Source organism: Siphateles boraxobius, unplaced genomic scaffold (assembly GCF_051911475.1).
Source record: "Siphateles boraxobius isolate OS27281-9 unplaced genomic scaffold, OSU_SipBor_1 54, whole genome shotgun sequence".
Taxonomy (NCBI): Eukaryota; Metazoa; Chordata; class Actinopteri; order Cypriniformes; family Leuciscidae; genus Siphateles; species Siphateles boraxobius.
The window spans coordinates 1946953-1973286 of NW_027509180.1; the positions used below are offsets into that span (position 1 = coordinate 1946953).

Sequence of the window (26334 nt, forward strand, 5' to 3'; positions counted from 1 at the left end):
GAGTTCTTCATTACTTATGTTTCCTGAATAAATTCCTTTTTGATTTGGAAAATGGTTCTGTGTTGGATCAATACTGGGACGGGAGACGGGGGCTCTGAAGACGATTATTTATGTTTACGTATTGCTGTTCGTTCTCCTCTACCCTAGACAGGGGTGGACGTAAAAGAATTGGAGGCTCGTTCTAATAACTGAGAATTTCCTATAATTCAGGAGAATTCTGATATTGTTGATGGGGATACTTGATCTGGCCGCTCGTTGGGTTGTAAATGTAAGAATGCGTTATTGATCGCTTTGTTTGGCTGTTTTTGAATTTCTTAAGGGTGGAGGAGTTCCATATAGTGGTGGAATAAATATGGATTTTGATTTGATTAAGTTTACGTTGGCTCCAACATTGGAGGAATTTCATCGCTGTAGAAAGGGAGACCTGTTATTAATAGCTGACTTCTATAATATGTCGGTTTCTAAAGCTGCGAGAAAACAGGAGATTAAAGATGAATTACATCGGCAGTTAGTGGAAACGGGTGTTTTTTCAGAACGGACGCGTGAAAAGGGGGAGGATGAGTCGGCTGCGGAGGCGAGGGCAGCTGGTTTGGGCGATGAGGTATTCTATTCTAGTCCTAAGGTTGCGATTCAATTAAAAGAGCTTGATCTTGCCTTAAAAAAACAAGAACATGAGACTCAATTGTTGCGGGTTAGGGCTCTCGAAATTGAATCAGATCGTGATCTAAAACTTCGTAGACTGGAAGTAGAGCTTCAAACGTTACGTAGTCAGCCCAGTCCTCTACCCCGTTCTAGACCGCCATCGTCAGGTCACATGGATTCTGTACCTTCAGTTTTTGATGTTAGTAAGTATGTAAAACTGGTACCACAGTTCTGTGAAGCTGAAGTTGATTCATATTTTACTACATTTGAGCGGGTAGCAGTTAAACTGAATTGGCCAAAAGACATGTGGGTGTTACTTCTCCAATGTAATTTATCTGGAAAAGCTCAGGAGGTTTGTTCTGCATTACCTGTAGAACAGGCTCTTGACTATGATGTTGTTAAGGTGGCCATACTAAGAGCTTATGAGTTGGTGCCAGAAGCCTACCGTCAGAGATTCAGGGAACATTTAAAATCAGCCAAACAAACCTTTGTAGAGTTCGCTAGAGAAAAAAAGGTTCTCTTTGATAAGTGGTGTGCTGCTAGTAGGATTGACACTTTTGACCAACTTCAGGAACTTCTCTTATTAGAGGACTTTAAAACGTGTATAGGAGAAAACATTGTGGTGCACATAAATGAACAGAAGAAGAAACAATGGTGTGATTTAGTTTGACTGATGGGAATCTACACCAGTTGCAACAGCCTATCACGGCCTTACAAAAGAACGTTAGGCTACGTACGTGACGTACAACTAAGCCGCTCAGCAGTTACCGCGCATTTTTGAAAGCTGTTTCAAAACAAGTTTTCGCCGGCTTACTCGCTTCAGTTCCTTCCGAGTGGAATGATACTTTGATGAGGAGGTTCTGCTCGGAGAAACGCTTCCTCCCGCTGTACTGGGACTGGAGAGAGGACAGCGCTGCCTCCACTCAAAGTATCTGTGCGAGTGTATTTGCGTGCTAGTGTATGTATATGTGTGTGTGTGTGTGTGTGTGTGTGTGTGTGTGTGTGTGTGTCTGTATGTGTCTTTGAGTGTGTATGTATGTCTAGGTGTTTGTGACTGTGAGTGTGTGTGTGAGAGTGTGTGTGTGTGTGTGTGTGTGTGTCATGGCAATGCATATCCCTCTGTTGACTGCTTTAAAATGCAATGTTTGAGAGATGCTTCTGGTGTTACATCTAATATGTTGTATAGTCAAGTGTTTTATGGGTATTCATAACATTGCTTCTGTGCAATGTGGTGTAGGCTAGGCTACCTGGTCATATTGCTGTTGGTTATATGTTTAACGTGATGATTACGTGCTGCGCGACTAGAGTTGATTATTATAAATATACATACTCTAGGCTAATAATAATTGTGCCCCCCCATGCATTTCATATGCCCCCCTTAAGACTGAGGTCTGGCGACGGGTCTGGAACAAAGGCAAGTGTCTTAACAATTTTGCAACACATTTTTTGTGTCCAGCTCTGGTTCGACAGTCAACAGTGTGTCCCAGGACATGCATGATCTTCATTCATTGTACATACCTACACCGATCAATGTGCACGTGTGTGAATGTATATATCGTGTTAGTCTCAGTCATTCCACGATTAGCAGTTTCTTTTTTTATCATGTTTTTACAGGTGTAGTTTGGAGATGTGTACCAGCCAGATGCTGAGGAGGGCAGTTATGGTGAAAAAAGGACTGGATCAGCCTCTACTTGCAAGTTTTCTACATTTATCGTATATGAATATAAACTTTATATTCCTCACTTATACAGGACATGTTCAGTTAAAGAGAAAATAGCTGATCCGACAAACATGAGGCGTTCTTCTTCACATTTCCTTGAAGTTTTCCCTGTGTCCATTGACGGCCAGCCTCCAAGTAAAAGGCAGCGGACGGAGAATGGTTTTACTGGGGACAGACTTTACTATGATAAGATTTCCATTACACGAGAGTAGATGTTAAAACTTCATGCTGATTTGTACTCGGCTTTCGCCAAGATAATCACCAACTAAGACGTAGCTTTACAGTAACCTATGCTTCTCCATCCATTTACGCTTCTTTCCATCTGGTGACGTGAATCTTCTGTCTGGCGTTAATACAGTGTATTTGCGCGTCAGCACACACAACGGCTGCAACCACAGTGCTGTCCCCCCATAACAACCCTCTGGATTGAGCGGAGTAGGGAACATCTCTAGGGTCTTCAAGTGGGCACCTTCCGTCCTCAGTGTTTCGTCGACTAGCCCACGACACCTCAAGAGGGCTCGACAGTGACTCTGGCGTCCCAGAGTCACCCCCCTCCGTCCCCCACTCAACTCAGCCCAGGTTACTGACCTCCACATCCCTCCTGCTGCTGAGACCTAACCACAATCTCACAATCACTCCGCAACCCAACCATACGCGCCAACCCGTTTGACTAAGGCTGTCGAGCCCCACTGGTGCGTTAATATGCAGTTTCAGTGGCAACGGTTCCGTATGGCATACCACCTACCGCAAAACACAATATCTGCCCAACCACCCGTCATTCACGCAATATACACAGGAACGTAATGACTGTAAATACTATACAACCTATACAAATAAACCAACAGACCTTTCAAGTTTTCAAGAATTCTACGAAACCGTAGCATGGCGGCCTGTACACAGCCAGCTAGAATCTTTCCGTCTCAACCACAGCCAGTTGCTGCTCCTTTCTGCTGCTTCCGATAAGTTCTTTACTGTACGACGCAACTCTTGGCCACTGAATCCGACGTCTCTGAGGAACCGGGTTGTAGAGTGTGCCACAAAACCTCGACAACCCACTTCCACTGGATAAACCTGGACTCTCCATCCTCGCTGTTCTGCTTCAGTGGCCAGATGAGCATACCGCAGTTTCTTCCTCTCATATGCCTCATCTACCGCATCCTCCCATGGCACTGTTAACTCTATCAGTTGAACAATGCGTGCTGATCCAGACCACAAAACAATATCTGGTCGTAGGTTAGTGGTGGCAATCTCAGGTGGAAAAATAAACCGTTGATCAAGATCAGCCAGCATCTTCCAGTCCCTAGCAGCTTCCAGTTGTCCTGGGCGAGAATTGGTGTTAGCACCTTTTCTTGGTGGTTGCTCGCCTGGGCGGAGGAATATTGTCTTCTGTGTGTAATGTTTTGCTAGAACAGGCGGCAATTTATTGGTCATACTACGCTTGCCTTCCAATACTAAAGCCAAACATCGCAATACTTGATCATGGCGCCAAGTAAACCGACCCTGGCTAAGAGCCAACTGTGTAGTATAAGTGTAGTACTCACCCAGTATGCCCAAAGAAAGGAATATCTACACGGTAAGTCTTGTATGACTTGTATGAGTAAAGTCTTGTCATTGTGTCTTTGAGGTTATTTGAATCTCCGTCGGCCTTCGGCGGCTGAAGTGTCAAGGCTGATTGGTCAGCATGGATGGACGACCAATTGTCCCAAGCCGGATGACATCGTCAAGCTCTGGAAGCCGTCAACTAAAAAACAAATTGAGACTGACCGGTTTATTCTCAACTGTGTGGCTGAGCAGTCCTGGACAGGCCTAGCTCTTAAGGATTTTGGTCCTCCAAAAGGTCTCGGTAAGAAAACATTTCAGTTAATTTTAATGCCAGATAATAATATGCCGCCGCCATTGCCGCACAGCACGACTTTGTTGAAGGTAAGTCCTTGGGAAGCACGACCTGATCGTCAGGTTCCTGAGAGGAGCGAGGAGACTGAATCCTCCTCTCGTTCCCTCTTGACCTCTCAGTGGTGTTAACTGCCCTGCAGAGTGCTCCCTTCGAGCCGTGCAATCAGTGGAGATTAAGTTCCTGTCAATGAAGACTGCGCTCCTGCTTTTCTAATATTTATGCAATAATTATGGTCCATTTTTGCCATTAAAAATAATATATATACTTTTTAAATATATATATATATATATATATATATATATATATATATATATATATATATATATTTATTTTTTATTTTTCATTAATACAGTATTTCAGGTTAGAATAGAGACTAGGCCTTCAAAAATATATATATTTGAAGGCAGATTAGCGCCATCTGGTGAGAGTGTGAAAAGAAACCGCAGAACCATGGTGTCACCACTAGAGGACATGTACAGCTCTCGATGGAGAGACTTGTGAATTCCCTAGTTGTTTTTGGACACATCTACTTAATTATTTTCTTAGGTGGATTTGAATATATATTTAAACAATCTCAAAGACTATTTCTGATCAAGTATTAGATATTATTTTGTTATAAATAGTGATTTAAAACCCTCAGGTGCTCCTCATTTGCGTGTAGCACTTGCTATCTTGTAATCAGAAGAGACCGGACAGCTAAAAATGAAACTTCCTCCACTCCAATAAAACCAATGGAATTTATTTTTGTTCAATGATATTTTTTCTTTTGTATTTTGAGAGGATTTGATAATACTTATTAATATTTATCCAATAATTATGGTTAATTTTTGCCATTGAAAATAATACTAGTTTTTCTTTTCTAATTTTTTAAAATATTTTTTAAATTAATGCAGTATTTCAGATAATATAGAGACTAGGCAATTTAAATCAAATTTTTGAAGTCAGATTAGAGCAATCTGTTAATATAAAATAAAATAAAACATGTAATGTCATGGTGTCGCCACTAGATGCCTGTATAGCTCTCTATGGAGAGGCTTGTGGATTCTCTAGTTGTTTTTGGACAAAAATACTTACTTTTATGATGTGGATTAAAAATTATTATTATTTTTTTGAAATTCTCAAATAATACTTTTTATCAAGGTTTATAAAAAATAAAAATTGATGTGAAGTGTACACGTTTTTGCATTATTATTACTACAATCAAACCTGAATACAGAGGAAGCATTTTGTTACAGGTAAACAGGAATGCTTTATCACAGCTTATTATTATTTATATATTATTATTATAATTAATAATTATATTAATAATTAAATATATATATATAAATTCTTATTATTATTATTATTATAATTATTAATTATATTCATTATTATTTATATATTATTATTACTATTATAATAATAATTACAGCTTAATCCATCTGAAATCTGATCTCATTTCAATCTCTTATTTCAGTCTTCTGACTTAATTATGCTGTATTGTAATAGCCCTACCAGTTCATTTGTGTTTATAATTGTTTGTGTGTGTGTGTGTGTGTGTGTGTGTGTGTGTGTGTGTGTGTGTGTGTGTGTGTGTGTGTGTGTGTGTGTGTCTGTTTTTCACTCTTGATGTTTTAGAGTTTCACCCCTTCATTGCTGAGCACTTTTTTTTCTGCATCGTTGCCGATTTGTATAGAATTTTTGTCGATTTGTTGAGAATTTTTGTCGATTTGTAGAGAATTTTTGTCGATTTGTAGAGAATTTTGTCGATTTGTAGAGAATTTTTGTCGATTCCTCATTCATTTCCTATGGGTCGGTCATTTTTGACTGGAGCAAAAGAGTAATGAATTTTTACGACCACTTAGCCTGCTCAAATCATGCCTTCAATTTATTTTGTGTGTTCACATTACAAATGCCATAAAAGTCACCAAGTTCCGTAATTTTCCGATGAAGCTGTGATTTTAAAAATTCAAAACAAATGTTTTTATTTGAATTTATTGGTTTTTGTGTATATAAGTAGTGTGTGTGTGTGTGTGTGTGTGTGTGTGTGTGTGTCTGTTTTTCACTCTTGATGTGTTAAGAGTTTCACCCCTTCATTGTTGAGCACTTTTTTTCTGCATCATGACCGATTTGTAGATTGTTTTTGTCAATTTCCCATTCATTTCCAATGGTCGGTCATTTTTGACTGGAGCAAAAGAGTAACTAATGGCAGGAATAAGGAGAAAGAACTAAAATGAATAAAGGTTAAAGGCAGACTATGGATAATGTCATGTCACTATGGATAAAAAAATTGCGCTGTAAATTAACAGTAATCTGGTTGCCAGCAAAGTACTGTTATTTTACAGCCCTCTATAGTTAATATACAGCTCTGCTTTTATACTGTATGTTACTGTAAAAATACCATGGACGGTAACTCATATCATTAGGGAAACCAATTGCTTCAAACAGTTCAAGTTTAAAAACTAGTATTTATACTGATGATACTGTAAACTTACTTCATTAGAATCCACTGAAAATGAATATCTCTAAAACTGCAAACACCTAATGTGTAATAGTGAATTAATTAAAAACATGACTTTAACTCAAATCTTTGCAGTTCGCATTTAGTTCTGCTAAATCTTCAGTTTTAAATGACCAAGTTTCGTGTGTGTCCACACTACAGAGTGTTGGAGTAACACTGAAGCAGTGTTGAAGTGAATGATATAATTCAGTGATTAATCCACTGATGATTGAGCATTAGTGATGAGCACTTCAGGGACAGGCCATTACACTGACAGAACACAGAACTGGGTCAGTGTTGCTGGAGTATCCACGTTCCCAAACTCACATCCAGCTGACGACATCAGCGAGGCTTTGTCAGATCTGATATCTGACTGGGACTCACTGGTTCAGTTGCAGACGATGTGGCCAACATGGTGTCAGGATTCAGAAGCTGGGACTACGCCATCGTCCTTGCTTTGCTCATTCCTTCAGCCTCATGTTAAGAGGACAGTTGAAGAACACGAGGTGTTGGCAGACATCCGTACAGAGCCAGGAGAGTGAGGACTTTTTTCAGGAGCAGCACTAAAGCCACTGAGAAGCTCATGCTTGCCCAAGAAAGGATGTGCAGCTCCTGAAGCTTCTCCATGAAGTGGACACCAGGTGGAACCGCACGCATGATATGCTGCAAACACTCATTGACCTCAGAGAGCTTGTTGCTGCTGCTTTGGCTAGTTTTTCAAGCGACATTTTCAAGCACTTTCAAGTGCTGATATTAACATAATTTCTTCTGAAAGCCTTGAAGTACCGGCACCCTTCACGTATACCACTAAAGAGCTCTCTGAGGAGAAGAGAGTGTCAGCTTCAAAGATCATCCGAATCATTAAGATGATTCAACACAAGGTGGCGGAAAAAAACAGCCCTGGCCAGAAATGCTTCTGCTTCATCCTTAGGGAAGCTCTTCAACAAGCGGTGCAGTAATGTTCAATCCATCCGTGTAGACCCCAGATTTAAGACACTTGGGTTTGGCGACCAGGATAATGCCGTGAATCTGAACGGCTGCTGACGGGTGAATGTGCTTCAGTGATCTGGCTAACAGTGAGCAAGCAGAGGCATCATCATCTCAGCTCGAATCCCCCATCCTCAGATGACCTGTGGAGCTCCTGGGTAGCTGGGTCAGTGAGACGCAACGGCATCAAAGCTGTAATGCTGATGCCACCATAGAGGTCAAGAGATTTATCAATGATACACACCTCCCTCGAAGTGAGGACCCTCTCAAATACTGGCAGGCCCAAAAAATAGTGCAATGAAAAATCACAGATCCTCAGATGACCTGGAGATGTTGTGAGAGTGATACGATCTCTGAGGCAATCTCCAGCGAAAGATGTCATTAGTATGAACACTGTTATGTTGAAAGAGCTCTCTGAATCATTAGTATACCCAATTACGAAAATGGTTAACTTTGCGATTGCTCAAGTATTGTTTCCAAATGTGTGGAAGTTAGCTGCAGTCTTTCCTGTATTTAAAGGAGGTGATCGTCTGTCCATCTGCAACTACAGGCCTATTAGTATCCTGCCGCTGGTTTCCAATCGGCCGAAAAACTTATCTTAGAACAAATGACAAAATATTTAAATACCAGTTCCTATTCTTTACATCCATATCAATTCGGCCTCCGTATTAATCATTAACAGAAACAGCTAATTGCTATTTTGTTGAAAAAGTCGAGTCACTGTTGGATCAAGGAGGGGTTGTTGGTGCTGTTTTTCTAGATTTGAAAAAGCATTTGACTCCATTAATCATGGTGTTCTTCTATCTAAATTACAAACTTTTAACTTCGCCACAGGCACTATTATATGGGTAGACTTTTACTAAACACATCGGACTCAGTTTGAGTCGGGAATCATCAATCAGGTGTTATTCCTTTGTCTGCAGGTGTCCCACAGGGCTCTATTTTGGGGCCATTTTTATGTTCATTGTATGTAAATGACTTGCCAGATGTTTGTCCTAATGCCAACACTCAGATGTATGCCGATGACACAGTAATCTTTGTACATGCTAACAGTACAGCTCAAGCTGCTGATCTGCTATCAAACTCGATGCAAAAGATAACAAAATGGTTGAATCATAATTGCCTTCAACTGAATATATCCAAAACTGTATGCATGTTTTTTAGTAAATGTAAAGGTCGTGTAGTCGTAGCAGGGGAGAGACTACAAGTCGATTCAGATTTTAAAACATTGATAACAATCTTACTTTTAAATCGCACTTCCAGAAGGTTTGTAATCACATTAAGTTCAACCTGGCAAATTTTAGATATGTCCGAAGCTGCATGTCATAAAGGGCCGTTATGATGTTTATGCACTCAATGATTTTATCCCATATCACCTATTGTTTACAATCTGGTCACAAGCTAGTAACACTCCTCTCAAACCACTACTTTCCTTACATAAAAAAAAAAAAACTCTTATAGTACTTGATAAGAAATCCATATACTATCATCATTGTCATGTCTTAAAAAATATAATCTTTTAAGTTTTGAAAAGTTGATCACATATACAGATCTCTGTCACAATGCCACGACTGACAGAACGGTCAGAGGAGAACCCTGACAGAGAGAAGTGAAGAGAGAATCTCAGACGTTTTCTGTTTTCTCTTCATTATAGTATATAGTTACAGCTCTTTCTGTTAACATCATCAGATCCTCCTGTGGTTGTGTAACTTCCTCTGTTCAGTGTTGAAACCCTGCTAGAGTTGCTGTATAGAGACACAATCCCACAGTGAAGTGTTGCGTACATGTGTGTGAAACGTGTGAGAAGTGCATATTCTCAGTGCATACACTGGCTAAACACACATCTGCTCTGAACGATGGATAACAGCTCTGAAATTAAAAAAATGTTTCATGTTTTGTGTTCTCACAGTCTTGTTTCCTGGTTTCTTGTCATGTGATACCCTGATCCCGTCATTTGTGGTCTTGTCGTGTTCATGTGTCTTGTTTTTATTGGTGTATTGTGTTCAGGTGTCCCTTGTTTAGTAATTCGTTTCTGTGTATATATTGCCTTCATGTTACCATTGTCTTTTGTCCAGCTCTGTTACATGTAGCCTCTGTTGGTAAGTTTGTTATGGTCATATTCATGTTTGTTTCAAGTCGGGTCTTTGTTTATCTTGTATTTGTTTATATGTTGGATCTAAATAAAACTGCACATGCGTTCTCAACTACAACTCGCTTCAGTGGACTTTGTTACAGAAACATTACAAGCTCATAAAGGGATATTATCATATTTGTAACAAACATCTCAGGAAAGGAGACATATTAAACACAACTGCAGAGGTTTATTAAGAATATTAGTATCAATCATTCAAAATGAAAAAAGATGCTAAAAACAGGAATGAACAGACAAGATACAATAATCCTCAGATCAGCTCCATCACACAGAACAGAGAGATTATACAGTCTGAGTCTGTCCATTACTGTATTCAATATTAGATTTAATATAATATTCACATATGAAAATATATCCATAAAACCCATATAAATGAAAATAAATCTGGCTTTTTATCTGCAAAAACATTTTAATCTAAACTTGATGGTGTGTGTCACTATTTCTTCAGGGTGATCAGAGTTTTTTCTCTGTTTTCTGAGAAGAAGAAAATAAAACAATGAACAATCCTCTTTGAGTTTTTGCTATTGTAAATATAGTTGCAGATTCGCTCTAAACTCATCAGTGTTTTATTGTAATATTGTAGGCATCTCTATTTCCTCTGGGTGCTTCGATTCCTTCCTCCCTGCAAAATAAAAGCATTGACTGACCTCTCGTGTGTGTTTTTATCATGATTGCAGATTGTTCAGATCAGATGAGTGTGAATCATCAGATTGTGTGCGGCTCAAAACTCACCAGCTCTTCTTGCACAGATGATCTGAAGAAGAATCACAGTAGGAGCAGCAAACACTGCGATCTCAACAATACTCACAATCACTGCAGGAAACATGAGAGGAAGAAGAGAAACTGTACATGACTGAAGTCAAGGCTATTACACTATCAACAGTTATTGATGAAGCATTTACAGACTGACTGATAGTTTAATGTTATAAAGCTGTCAGTATAAATGAACGTGTCGTACCTCTGTATAATAATCCAGCAGTTTCTGATGCTGTATCAGCTGGATCTGTGGATCACGTCTGTTAGTTCAGTTCAACACATAATGCCACATATACACAACATCATCATCACATAATACTCCAGCTTCACATCACAGAAATGATGAATATGTGCACGAGTCTGTCATCTATTATCTTCTTAAATCTCAAGCTGTCAGGAGGAGAATGACTATCACTGTAACGGTGTTGAGCGGGTTGAAGAAGACGGCTGAGTCAAAAGCTCCAATTCAAACAGTTTACTGAAATATAACTCACAGGTACAGGCAGGTAGGAAGGATGACAGGCAGGAACACACACTAAACACAACTATACATATCTAACAACCGACCAGGACAGACACGGATGATGATGACGATGAACAGTCTGATAAGTGAGGGAGTGAGTTCAGGTGTGGAGACAAGGAGGATTCTGGGTAGTGTAGTGCAAACGAAGACAGACTGGTGCAGACGAGGACTGTGACATAACTCCCCCACGCCTTGGAACAACACGGGTTGGGGGGGGGGGGGGGGGGGGGGTGGCTGCCATGAAGGCTGAACAAAGCCTGGCCTCAGGAGCAGCAAGCCTCCAAGGCGGTGAAGACCCTTCGGGCAGCCATGGCGGTGATAATTTTTCTGGCGGCCGTGGGCCTTTGGGCGGCCACAGCGAGGACCTATGGCCCCCCCACAAAAAAAATATTGGGGAGCGTGACCAATCAGACCGTCAGAAAAAGACTCTGGGATAGGGTCTGGGACAGGCTGTGTCTGATCTATGCAATATATCATATGACCCATGCAGGAGGTCAATATTGGGAATTATACGGATTTCTATGCAGTTTATGACTTTTTTTATTTTTTTTTATTTTTTATTAATGCTTAGCAGATACAGGCTTTAACAGCTGACCAGAGAGCCTATCGTGATCGCTACTCAGAACTAGGAATATGGGATAAGTGACGTTAAGCATCAAGAAATTGCAAAAAAAAAAATTGCTGAGAAGATGTTTGTTTAGTCTCTTCTTGAAGGCCTGAACATTCTTTTAGGTGATTTCACCTACTACAGTACAGGGGAGACAGTTCCAAATTGTTACAGCCGAATGAAGATAGCTCCTCCCCAAGCATTTGCTGTTAGACTTGGGGAGTATTAGGGTGTGACTTGGTTGTGCTCTTTGAGTGTTTCGGCAAAAGAGATCAGGTGGAGGTAGCAGAGCTTTGAGATCTTCTGGACAGTTTTCAGTGTGCATTTTAAAAAGCATAGTTGTTGCTGCAACAGTTCTACAATGGCTGAGCTGGCTGATTGCATATTTACTTAGGGCAGTGTCCTCATCCTCCCCAATGATTTTCAGTGCCTTTTTTTTGGATGTTGTCAAGCTGCCCAAGGGTGGTCTGTGATGCGTTCATCCAGGCAAGGCATGAGTACTCCATGGTACTCCTGACTTGTGCTTTGTAGACATTGGCCCTACCTTTGACGTCAAGCTTGTTGCCCAACCTGCGCAAAGCTCCAAGACACTGTCCAGCACGCTTGCCGATGTTTGACAGGTGATTAGTCCATAGCAACTTCTTATCGATACATAGTCCCAGAATATTCAACTGCTCAAAGAGGTCAATTCTGATTGCCCCAAAGAACAGGTCCGGGCAGGATGGAGGCCTCTTTCTCGACAGAACCATAGCCTTGCATTTGCTGGGTTCGAACGTGACCTTGACCACTAATATTTTACAACTCCAACACATATAAAGCCATCAGAAAGAGTAGAGCCAATCTGTGAAAGTTCTCAGAAATCTGTCAGAAAAGAGTGTTTTCTCACCTGAATACTTGACAGTGTATGTGACTGAGGTCTGGAGTTGATTTCTGCGAGTAATCTGACATCTCCACTCTCTGTTGTTATCTTCATTCAGGAGTGTTGTAGTCAGAGTGATGATACAGTGATGTTGATCTGATGATGATGATAATATCTGATATCTGGAGTCTGTCTTCAGATCAACACCAGCCTGATTCACCCACAACAGCTCAACTCCCAAAGAACTGACCCAATAATCACAGGAGAATCCAGAATATGAATACAACTGACAGGAGAGAGTCACAGAGCGGCCTGGACTGATCTCAGTCTGTGAGGATGAAGATGATGATGATGATGATGATGAATATGATGATGAAGATACTGAAACTGAACACAAGACACAAATCACAGACTCTTCAATCATCATCTGAGTTTAAAGGGAGAATCTGCCCTTTTTAAACTGACCACATAATCATGAACTTACCTTTAAGAACATAAAGAGAAAAACGTGCATCAGTTCCTTGTTGTCCATTCACATATTGTTCGCAGCTGTAAAATCCATAATCTTCTACTGTGACGTTCTTGATGTTCAGAGAGCAGTCAGACTCCAGACTCAGTCTCTCATGTCTCTCTGTGTCTTTATTCTTTATCCCTATATTAATCAGTTCAACTCTTTGTGAATCACTGAAGCTGTTATAGTGGATCCATGTAGTTGATTTGCAGTCAGAAAGAGTTTTATTACAGGACAGAGAGACATTTACACCAGAACTGATGAACACATCATCCACTCCACTGGTGTCTGAAACACAGTATATATCAGTGATCATTATGATATATATATATATATATATATATATATATATATATATATATATATATATATATATATATATATATATATATATATATTAATAAATTAAAACATAAAACATACCAGCATAAAAAGCTGAAGTTTTAAATCATAGTCTTTATCCTCACTTAAAGCAAACAAACACACTCTCCAGAATAAACTATTAGTCTTTATCAGAGAGCTGTTCAAATCACTGACACACTCTTAATATGAAGATAATGCTTCATCATCAGATGTTTGAGTGACACTATGTCCAGTATCAGGAATAATACAGTATGATCCGTGTGTATCAATACACAACTCTCAGATCACAACATTGATGTGTGCAAGAATTAACTGAGCATGTTCAAATGAACTCTTTCCAGACTAATTCCACTAAATGTCTTTAGAGAAAATACAGATTTCTTTACCTGTGAGAAGTGAAGAGAGAATGATCAGTCCCAGCAGACACAGATCACACTTATCAGACATATCTGTTTCTGTCAGTCTTCCTCTTCATTATAAATAGTTTCAGCTCCTCCTCTTCCTTATATATAGTTACAGCTCCTCCTCTTCATTATATATAGTTACAGCTCCTCCTCTTCATTATATATAGTTACAGCTCCTCCTCTTCATTATATATAGTTACAGCTCCTCCTCTTCATTATATATAGTTAAAGCTCCTCCTCTTCACTATATATAGTTACAGCTCCTCCTCTTCATTACATATAGTTACAGCTCCTCCTCTTCATTATATGTAGTTAAAGCTCCTCCTCTTCATTATATATAGTTACAGCTCCTCTTCATTATATATAGTTACAGCTCCTCCTCTTCATTATATATAGTTAAAGCTCCTCCTCTTCATTATATATAGTTACAGCTCCTCCTCTTCATTATATGTAGTTAAAGCTCCTCCTCTTCATTATATATAGTTACAGCTCCTCTTCATTATATTTAGTTACAGCTCCTCCTCTTCATTATATATAGTTAAAGCTCCTCCTCTTCATTATATATAGTTACAGCTCCTCCTCTTCATTATATATAGTTACAGCTCCTCCTCTTCATTATATATAGTTACAGCTCCTCCTCTTCCTTATGATTGGGATCAGTGTCTGCTTTAGTTGGGGTCGTGACCCTTGAGATTTAACTTTTGCTTTTCTCTGGCTGCTTTAACTGCGTATTTGATACACGTTTATCATAGTAATAAATGCTGGAGAAAATATCAGATGATCTCGATCATTAATTGATGATATTATAGTCATCATATGATGATCTGATTCACTGATATGTCAGTCAAATCTCTGAATATGATGCCTAAGATTACAGAGTATGTAGGTGGAATTTAGCTTTATACAAAGTCTTTAATTAATGTTATAATTTTTCACATGACCCTTGGAATATTGTGGTATCAGTATTATAACACTCTGCATTTAAAAAAAAAAAAAAAAAAAAATATATATATATATATATATATATATATATATATATATATATATATATATACTACACAAAAAGTTTTTTTTCATTGTCACCATTGTTGTGATTCATACGCTGATTCTTGATGTCTGAGTGAGTCTATATGATCCTGTCAAATATTTTCTGTATAATGACTTCATAAAATCTGAGTATCACAGCACTGGAAAATGGTTTATAAAAGCTTTGTCATGCAAAATGAATAGCTAATATTTAATGACATATTCAGATACTGAACTTCAGATGGTATCAATGGAGCCAGACTCTACATGATGACTATTCTCACTACAAAGTGACCAACATTATCTGATCTGAGTTTCTCTTAGACTCTTACCATAACAAATATGCATCAGAGACACACTGTTAATGAAGCCAGAGAAACACTAAAGTTCAACACTAAAAATTCAAGAGCCCAACTAAAGCAAACACTGATCTCCATCATGGTGACATCAAACTTTATTCTTTTCAATAAAGCTTCAACTTCTAAACCTCTGTTAATTCTCAATAATAATGTTAGTATGAATAATGTTAGTATGTTCTGTTGGGGTTTAAAGTGTTTCTGTATGGTGTGTTTCGTGTGTCACCATTGTGTTGAAGAGTAGAGCCTGAGCTTCAGTCCAGGATGAGAAAATAAATACTGATGAAATGCTGCATGTTTCTTTATTTAACTGACAGTAACTGTGTAGTTGCTGATGCAGTGACGTATACTGTATAGTCAAAGCAAATCATGCATGTAATTAACTGCGTGTTTTTCAGTAAATAAATCAGAAAATAAATGTGAAGTAACTGTGTTTTAACTGTGTGTTTCTGTTAAAAAAGATTAATGAAGATTTCTGTGAAGTATTTTGCACTTATTTAAATTAAGATATTTTACAATAATTTTATGGTTTTTGTATGGCAGCCGTTGCTGACAGTCATTTGACTGTTTTTTTTTTTTACAATGAAGGTGTTTGATCGTAATAATTCAGGAAATAGTTGTAAAATAACAGTGTTTTTCTGTAAAAAATGTAAGGAAAATTTCTGTAAAAGTTTTTTGCATTACATTTAAATTACGATATTTTACTTTATTTTTACGGTTTTTGTTTGGCAGCCGCAGATGCCAGTCATTGACCGTTTTTTTACGATTTTTCTTTTTACAGTGTGGTTGCAGCTCCTCCTCTTCATTATATGTAGTTACAGCTCCTCTTCTTCATTATATATAGTTACAGCTCTTCCTCTTCATTATATGTAGTTAAAGCTCCTCCTCTTCATTATATATAGTTACAGCTCCTCCTCTTCATTATATGTAGTTACAGCTCCTCCTCTTCCTTATATATAGTTACAGCTCCTCCTCTTCATTATATGTAGTTACAGCTCCTCCTCTTCATTATATGTAGTTAAAGCTCCTCCTCTTCATTATATGTAGTTACAGCTCCTCCTCTTCCTTTTATATAGTTACAGCTCCTCCTCTTCATTATATGTAGTTAAAGCTCCTCCTCTTCATTATATATAGTTACAGCTCCTCTTCATTATATATAGTTACAGCTCCTCCTCTTCATTATATATAGTTAAAGCTCCTCCTCTTCATTATATATAGTTACAGCTCCTCCTCTTCATTATATGTAGTTAAAGCTCCTCCTCTTCATTATATATAGTTACAGCTCCTCTTCATTATATTTTGTTACAGCTCCTCCTCTTCATTATATATAGTTAAAGCTCCTCCTCTTCATTATATATAGTTACAGCTCCTCCTCTTCATTATATATAGTTACAGCTCCTCCTCTTCATTATATATAGTTACAGCTCTTTCTCTTCATTGTATATAGTTACAGCTCCTCTTCATTATATATAGTTACAGCTCGTCCTCTTCATTATATATAGTTACAGCTCTTTCTCTTCAGTATATATAGTTACAGCTCCTCTTCATTATATATAGTTACAGCTCTTTCTCTTCATTATATATAGTTACAGCTCCTCCTCTTCATTATATATAGTTACAGCTCTTCCTCTTCATTATATATAGTGCTGATCTGGTTTAATTTCTAGTGGATTTTTGTTCATACTGTGTGCGTACATCTTAAAAGTAAGTAGTTAAATACACTTTCATGTAAATATTGGTAGATTTATTTGCTGCTAAGTTATATTGCAATACTAAAAGTGGGTTATTCCTTTTTGAGGTAGTTAATGCACACGTAACCTCAATCGCACATTCATTTCAGCGTAAAACACGCTGAATCAGACTTTGAATGTTACTCTTTGAATATTATGCGAAGATATTTACTACTTCATCTGATAGTTTATTCAAAGTGAATATGTGTATAAACTTGAGGAAATGTACAGTTGCTGGACTTGTATAAATATGTCCTTAGCTTTATGCTATTGCATTACTTTTATATTGTTGCAGTTATTACTGTTTCTACCTCATTGTATCTATATTCATTATTGCTATCATTGTTAACTTATAGAACCACGCCCAAACTGATGTATGAATCAAAAGACAACAGTAAAGAACTTTATTGTGGACATATGGACCAAGTAGTTTATCGTTCTGCCTGAACAACTTTCATAGACTCTCTGTATAGCGCTGAAGTGCACAGGGGAAATGTACAGTTTGTGAATAAACTGTAGTTGAGACATGAAGCACAACTATACTGGATCTGACAGCAGCTGCATCAGAAACCAGAAGTGAACAACGTCATAATGCTTTGTCTGTAAATTATGGTTATATATGAATGTTTTCAACACATGCAATGACATTAACCAATCATAACAGAGGCCGTTTTACTGTCAAGCCTTAAGAGACACGCCACTAATACCAGTCATTTCAGACAGGGTCAGAATGAAGGATGCAAATAATCATTATTGCTAATATACCGTATAACTGTTGAGCTAAGTGAGAAAAGTGAGGTAGTGATGGTGAGATGAAGCTTCATGAAGCTTTAAAGCTTTCCAACCTGATGTGTTTATAAGTGGTTGATTTTATATGAGGTTTATATGAGGAGGCTTTTATCTGGAGTTTACTGAACACTTGGATGAGCAAAAACATGAGCATGACAGACTCCAGCACTGCTAGCTCAGCTCCCGCCCTGTGCTACTCACTACAGTCTGATTTAGCTGTACTAATACTGCCACCTAGGGGACACTTCTAATATGACAGAGATGACAACACTCCTCCCCCCTTCTTCCTGGAACAAACATCTCAACAGAATACACTTCATGTGAAAAAACAAAACAACAACGTACATCTCCCTGAACCAAATCAATTAAACATGTGTCAGTCATTCCTATTTTACTCTGGCACTGAGTAACAACCAACACCAAAGTACAAGGCACACATTTTTCTTAACTTTTTTTAACACTCATAGTCCTTCAAATAACTTGGCTTCGACACATGCCTCAACAACCGTCGTGCCGGTGCAGTCGAAGATTGTGACTTCATTGGAGGACCTGGAAGTTGAGTGTCCATCACTGATGGCTTGGCCTTTTCTGAAGCAGGTTTTGCCCTGAGTGTTTGCTTCTGGAGCAGTTTCCCTCAGGGGTGAAAGTCTCTGACACTGCAAAAGCTGCCGCTGGAGATCCAGACAACCCCAGGGATCTATGATGGTTCCACCAAGTCCTTGTCCTCAGAACTGGCCAATATCTGGTCGACGTGTCTGTGCACAATGTTGCCATCTCCTAGCATGACCTTGCAGGAGACAGGACCTGTTATCTTGGTAATGAACCCGGCGATCCACTTAGGTCCACGACTGAAATTCCTTGTGATCCCTGCATCTCCCTCCTGGAAACTTCTCTCTGAACCTTGCTTATCATGGAGTTTCTCTTGAATGCTCTGTTTCCGTTCCACCTCATAAGGCATAATGTATAATGTAATGCACAGTTTGTGAATAAACATTTGTTGAGATCTGACAGCAGCTGCATCACAAACCGCAAGTGAACAACTTCATAATGCTTTGTCTGTATATGATGATTATATATGAATGTTTTCAACATATGCAATGACATCAATCATAACAGAGGCCGTTTTACTGTCAAGCCTTAAGAGACACGCCACTAAAACCAGTAATTTCAGACAGGGTCAGAATGAAGGATGAAAATAATCATTATTGCTAATATACCGTATAACGGTTGAGCTAAGTGAACCTGAAGGTAGTGATAGTGCGATGAAGCTTCATGAAGAATTAAAGCTTTCCAGCCTGATGTGTTCATAAGTGGTTGATTTCTCGAGGTTTCGAATGCACACAGCAACACCTGCTGGTCAATGCAAATATCATGCAGAACAAAGTCCTCGGTGGTGTGTTATGGACATTAATTTTACTTCATGCAGGACTGCCAAGGCAATAGAAGTAGAGCATATGGAGATGGGGGGGAAGTCTCTCGCAGGTCCTCTGTTCTAGACTGGTCGCTGGCTCAAAATCACGCTCATAGCGGTAAACTTGAGGAACGCCCATCAAAGTACAAATGTGGGGAGGCGTCGCGACACCACGCGACTGTCGTGTCGCAACAGTGGATCTCTACCGTCCCTCCCTGCACTGTCGAGTCTATTGAGCCGCGCAGATTACGTAAAAACATATCAAATATATCTTTTCATGAGGAAGTTAATGCAAAGTTCGTATGTGTGTAGGTGTTTGTGTGTGTGTGCGAGAGGTCCTGCCAAGCGTGTCGCCTGCAGTGGGGGAGAAAGTTGGAACGTTCGAGCGTTTTTATGAGTCTGGTGTCTGCTGGCCCAAGTCAGATTGGAATATATATATATATATTTCCATCGTAGTTCTAAACGAATGATAACTGCCTGTACCATGCATTTTAATGTATAACCTCGCAATGTCATCCTTTACATGTCGTTTTTGATACCTACGGGATCCCCTTTATCTGATCAAGCCAAATATGTAAATGAACATGCCGTAAAACGTATTTTACTATGTTTTTAACATCTGGTTCTGACCAGATTCTGCACCTGGTCATAAAACCTGCGGACACTGTCATAAATCGAGCTTTGACAAGACAAAGAAGACGGACTCGCGCCAAAAACTGAGGAGTCTCATTGGCTTTTTCCTCCCAAAGCAGGCGTGAATTCTTTACCTTTAAAAGTCAGGATCTCGCGTTTTGCTCCTCTCTTACTCTTACTCTCTTACCTCTGGCGCTTCATCATGTGATCCTCTTCGTCCGTCGGGACCTCGTGTTCATGCGATGATCCATCTTTCCTTTGTTTGTTTTTTCAAGTTTTCTTTTATCTTTTTCGAAATCTCTGTTTCATTTCTTCTTGCGAGGAAAATGAACACAGCCGAACTCAACCGGCAACCGCACCTCAAAGGACATTCAAACTAACGGCTTCGCTCGCTCTGAAAGACCACGTGAACGCGTGACGCGAGGACAGAGACACACACACGCTTTCATTCTCAACCACAAGAGAAAGAATCTCATGCAAGTATCGTAATTCCTATCGATCTAAATGCTTTAAGATCTGTTTACCCCATTCAGGGGATTTGATCTTATGTCTAGGTGACTTTGCCATGATCTTCAGATCTGTCTCTCTCTCTCTCCCTCACAGATCTCTCTCTCTCCATCTCTGTCATTTGCTCACATTCAAATCACTTAAATGTTTCGATCCACTACAAGCTTTAAAAATTGCAGAATACTTTAAATAGTATTGTTGCAAAACAGGGAAGCTATCTTTCATGACCAGAACGATCGCCTTTCCTGTGAGTTTCTGAGAATAAATTCCTTGCACGAGTTGATAACGATCTTTGATCAGTTTGCTGGACGAACAGATTATTTTGATCCTAAATTAATTCTGTAGGAGTTATCCTTAGAAGTGATCTATGATTCATTGATGTATTAACCCTTTCACACGTAAATTTAAAATATTCGAACTGATCCGCCAGCGTGAGTTTTTCTAGGCTACCGTTATTTAGAACCTGTCACTTTAATGTTTCCATGGTGACGCGTCATTGCTTGTCACGTGACACAGCGCAACTACAACACAGCACTGAATGAATGATGATCTGCTTTTATGTCATTTATCCTTTTTTATTCAAAATATTCACAAATGTATTAGCTATAACATGAACCACTGATATTCCGATTGTCAAATATGTGCAAGTGGATGTGTTTTGTTGTTTAAACATCTTTATAACGATCGCGTTAGTTGAGCTGTGTGTGCAATGGGCGGCGACATGTTAAATGCGTCAATTCCTCAACTTATCACGAAATACATGAAAGTAAGTGGCAGGTGAACTGGGAGAAGAATAGGGTAAAATGTAAAGCTACTTACACAATGTGTATCTGATATGAATAAAACGTGTCGTCTTATTATAATGGAAATTATTATTGATTTTATTATTATTATTATTATTACACCGGTGTGATCGTACGTTCGAAAGGGTTAATGCTCAATTAGAACCCATTTTTGATTGAGGATTAATATACAATTGAGCTAATTGTAACCTGTCTTGTAAAATGTGTTTAAATAGATAATGAATTATAATTCTTTGTGGTTAATTGTCTGTGTACATATGAATGCAGATGCAGGGAAACTAATTATCCCTTTTTGGGAGATTTAACATGTATGGTTATCTGGTTCAAAATTAACCCGATGAAAAGTTATTAATTTTGAATTATTAATTTTTGAATACATATTTTCCCCAAAGCCTGAACCAGGTTCCTTACATAAGCTATGCTAAAAGTGCAACCGCCAGACCCGGAGATCGGCTAAATAGATACAAAAACGGTAAAACTCAACTGTTTAATCACATCTTCATATGTAACTGTTCAATCCATCGTATCTAATGTACTTCACAAAGTAATACTGATTATGACGAATGCAATGCATAACTCAGTTAACAGACATGAAGGGGTTAAATTACCCAACTGCACACATATCAGATAACTCCTAACTCTGAAACAACATCACGTACTCGTACACACTCAAATAACATAACATAATGACTGTAGGAGCCAGCGTAAGTCTCACATGTGTTCTATGTCTCATTCATAATATTCACATCACTCGTATTGTAGGTGGTGGGCGTGTCCACCGGAGTTTGGGCGGAAGTGATAGTGGCCTATATGTTTGCTTCACTGGATCACCTGGGTTTTATGGCTTTGACAGAGAGAGGGGGTGAGCTTGGGAGCGAACACTTTCTGTTGACCGCACCCGCATCCGCACTCGCACTCGCGCACTTCCACGGAATTCTTATGACATGGTAACTGCAGTGCCTGTTGTACTTTTATGTGTCGAAGACGAATAAAGGATTGAAATGAGATCGTCGAGTGGAACTGAGTTGCTGCGCGTCACAGTGTTTTCCGTCTCTCAGTGTTTAGCCCCTCGAGGCTGCAGGTTTTTGTTTTGCGTTGTCTACAGCCGCTATATTTAGTCAACAGAAATGGTTTAAAACCAGAGTGTTGTTCTACGGAAAGGAGCCGTTCACATGGATTTCGCGGATCACAACGGAACGCTTTGGATATCAGAGGAAACACGTAAATGTTTGGAGCACCGCTGTATTGGATGGCGGTTCATTCATTAACGTTACCACTCGGAGGATAAAGACCCGGCCACAATCAACGCAGCAACTGAAGCGGTATGTAGTAACTTGACAATTTGTGCTGTGTAAGTTGTTTGTTTGAACACAGTGTGAATAGGTTACTGCCGCTTGTCCATAGGGGACGTATTGTTGCTTTCCGGTGTTGTTTATTGTTGGTCTTTGGACGTGGTTTATGATGCAGCGGTGGATTGATTGAAGAAAATATTGATTGATTGAACGGCGTGGATTCTTGGATGATTTGTGGTACATAGGGAAATGGCAACAAGTGGATCGAAATTGAATTTAAATGTCAATGGTTCGGAGATGGATGAACAAAGGAGAGAAATCAAACTCACTTCCAAGGCCTTGGTGAATAAAATTGAAACACTGCAAAAGGAACGTAGAAAAAATGTTCATAAAATTAAAGGTCTAATACAGACAATAAAGGATCTCATGCAAAAGGATGACAATGCCCCACAAGTGCGATCCCATCTTGAGAAAATGAGTCAAATGGTGGATGAAACTACCGTGTTACATGAGTCTGTGATTCCCATACTTCCTGAAGAGGAGCAGGAAAAGCAAAATGAATGGTTTGTGAATGTACTAAAATGCCACAATGGATTTATGGAGGATGCAAAAGGATGGCTTTCTGAACTGGGGAGACCAACAAGCAGTACTATTGCTCACGTTGTCACAAGTGATGCTCCCGTATCACAAAAGGAATCAATGCACAAGTTGGTTGAACCTCATGATGATAATGAGCCCAATGTTTCAAATCACGCTGAGCAAGATGTTCAAGCCTCCGTCACACAAGATGAAGTCAAACCTAGTGATAGTGTGTCAAACACAGGAAGCAAATGTTCTAATGGTAGGCAGAGCTCGGCTGGATCAAGGTCTAGTGTGTCAACAACATCATCAGCACGCATTAAAGCCGAGGCAGATATGGCTGCTCTCATTGCAAGACAAAGACTACTAAAAGACAAACATGCATTAGAAGAACAAGAGGAACAGCTAAGGAAAAAACGTGAAGAGTTTGAACTTGAAGTGGAAATAGCTGCATCAGTGGCTAAAGTGAATGTGCTGAGAGGCTCAGGAGGGTCTCGTGTTTCAAGTCATCTATCTGTGAAGTCCAATGGCATGAATTCTTATCTAGAAAGGGGACAAAGGAAAACCAAAACACTTAGTGCTGATGCAAAAACATTCGTGCCTGATAGGAATATCCCAATACTGGGACAGCCCAATCCACATTTCTTGGGTACAAAACCTCAAGTGAAAAATGTTATACAACCAGCACAATCTCAACTCACATCATCAGGACGTCCCGAAGCCACAGGACCTCAAGATACAGTACAGTCACGTCCACTGTTTCAGCACAGGAGTCATCAATCGGCAACACTGGTGACAAGCAGCAGTGATCAAAATCAAATAATTACGGTTTTGGAAAAACAAAATGAAATAACTGCTTTATTGGTTCAGCAGCAATCTCTCTCATTTCTGCCTAAAAGAGACATTCAGGTTTTTGACGGCGATCCTTTGCAATATCATACCTTCATGAGGGCTTTTGAACACAGCATCGAAGAGAAGGCTGACAATCCTAAAGACTGCTTGTACTTCTTAGAACAGTACACCAGGGGGCAGCCAAGGGAGCTTGTCAGAAGTTGTCAACATGCGGCACAAGATAGAGGATATGCCAAGGCTAAGGCTTTGCTACAAGAGCATTTTGGTAATGCACAGAAAATTGCTTCAGCATACATGGAAAAGGCTCTTTCATGGACACCAATAAGACCTGAAGATGTGAAATCTCTACAGGCATATAGTCTTTTTCTACGAGGATGTTGTAACGCCATGGAAGATGTTAGATATATGGAAGAGTTGAACATGCCTACCACTATGCTGACCATCGTAAAAAAGTTGCCCTACAAACATAGGGACAGATGGAGAACTGTGGCTTGTGAGTTGCAGGAAAGGAGTGGCCGGAGAGCCACATTTACAGATATTGTTGGCTTCATTGAAAGACAAGTGAAGATCGCAAGTGATCCACTGTTCGGGGATATACAGGATACACCATCAACAACAGTAAACAGGGACGTAAGGAAATCTAAGTTTGAGCCTCGCTCTAGAGCCAAGGGGAGTAGCTTTGCTACCACCATTGCAACAGTGGGAAGGAAAGTTGAACCTGTAACAAAATTAAAAGAGGGAAGTTCAGCTGGTATGAAGGCTTGTATGTTTTGTGGAGGTGAGCACACATTGGATCTGTGCCGCCAGTTGGAAAAGAGGATGCATAATGAGAAGATTACTTTCTTAAAGACAGAGGGGGTGTGTTTTGGCTGTTTGTGCATTGGGCACATGAGCCGAGACTGTAGGAAGCGTCTCTCATGCAAAGTATGCAGTCTGAGGCACCCTACTGTACTCCACATTTATCCAAAAGAGAAAGAAATTAATTTAGTGCAAACCAAAAGAGAATCTGAGACAGCAGTGGGAAGTGCTCTGATCTCTGTTCAATCCAGTGGTCTCACTGGGGCCGGTGACCAAGACTGTACACTCTCCATAGTTCCAGTTCAAGTTAAACCTAGGAAAGGGCATAAGGTGTTGATTACATATGCCTTTTTGGATCCTGGGAGCTCAGCTTCATTCTGTACAGAACGGCTGATGAACAAGCTGAATGTCAGGGGACGAAGAACTGGTATTCTCCTTAGGACTATGGGTCAGGAGAAGGTCGTTGGAAGCCATATTGTTTCAGATTTAGAAGTGGCTGAATTAGATAGTGATTGTTTTTGTGAACTGCCTGATATCTACACGCAGAAAAGCATGCCAGTTCATCGAGGCAACATTCCTCGCCAGAAAGACCTCCAGCGATGGCCACATCTGAAACATGTCCATATAAGGGAGATTGATTCAGATATAGACCTGCTGATTGGAACCAACGTTCCCAGAGCACTGGAGCCATGGCAAGTCGTTCGAAGCATGGAGGGGGGCCCATACGCAGTCAAAACAATGCTGGGCTGGACTGTAAATGGACCTCTTAGGGGCTATGAAAGTAGAGAAACTTCTTGTGGGCGGCCAGATGTCACTGTCAATAGGATCTCTATTGCAAACCTCAACGATCTGTGGAAACAGCAGCTAAAGGCAGATTTTCCTGAATGTAGTCAGGATGAGCAGATGGGGTTATCAAGAGAAGACTGTCAGTTCATGGAGTATGTTACAAAATCTGCTAAGTTGGTGGATGGCCATTATAGTGTTGGCTTACCTTTAAGAAAAAAGGATGTAAATATGCCAAACAATAGAAGAGTTGCCGAACAACGTGCTATGAGTCTCACAAGGAGGTTTGAAAAGGATGCCCCATTTCATGCTGATTACACTGCATTTATGAATGACATCATCTCCAAGGGCTATGCAGAGAAGGTACCAACTGAGAATCTGGATCGGAGCGACCGCAGGGTATGGTATATACCACATCATGGTGTATATCACCCGAAGAAAGGAAAGATCAGGGTCGTTTTTGACTGCGGTGCTACATTCCAGGGAACATCTTTGAATGCTCAGCTCCTACAGGGACCCGATCTAACCAGCATGCTAATTGGAGTCATGACCAGATTCAGAAAGGAGCCTGTCGTACTCATGGCAGACATCGAGGCTATGTTTCACCAAGTCAGAGTACCAGCTGAGGATTCGGATCTGTTGAGGTTTCTCTGGTGGCCGGATGGAGACCATAAGCAGAGCCTGGTGGAGCACAGAATGGTTGCGCATCTGTTCGGAGCAACATCTTCGCCAAGTTGTGCAAGCTTTGCTCTCAGAAAGTGTGCGGAAGATAATCGGGAGCAATTCAGCTCCAAAGTAATAGAAACAGTCCTGCACAATTTCTATGTGGATGATTGCCTTACATCAGTGGCTTCTGAGGAGGAGGCGATAGCACTCTA

At 39.8% G+C, this 26334-nt stretch overlaps 2 protein-coding genes across 2 annotated transcripts in view; both read right to left on the minus strand.

Moving 5' to 3' along the window:
- The window catches only part of LOC143714421 (uncharacterized), a 318101-nt gene that overhangs the window by 128066 nt on the left and 163701 nt on the right, over nucleotides 1-26334 (minus strand). The window lies entirely within an intron of this gene.
- LOC143714489 (uncharacterized) lies at nucleotides 10273-13952 on the minus strand. The gene is made up of 6 exons (XM_077205714.1): nucleotides 13880-13952; nucleotides 13104-13418; nucleotides 12647-13006; nucleotides 12279-12283; nucleotides 10607-10727; nucleotides 10273-10496 (listed from the first exon to the last, which is right to left on the minus strand). The coding sequence occupies exons 1-6, from the start codon at nucleotides 13938-13940 to the stop codon at nucleotides 10441-10443; spliced, it is 918 nt and encodes a 305-aa protein (XP_077061829.1). The 5' UTR covers nucleotides 13941-13952; the 3' UTR covers nucleotides 10273-10440.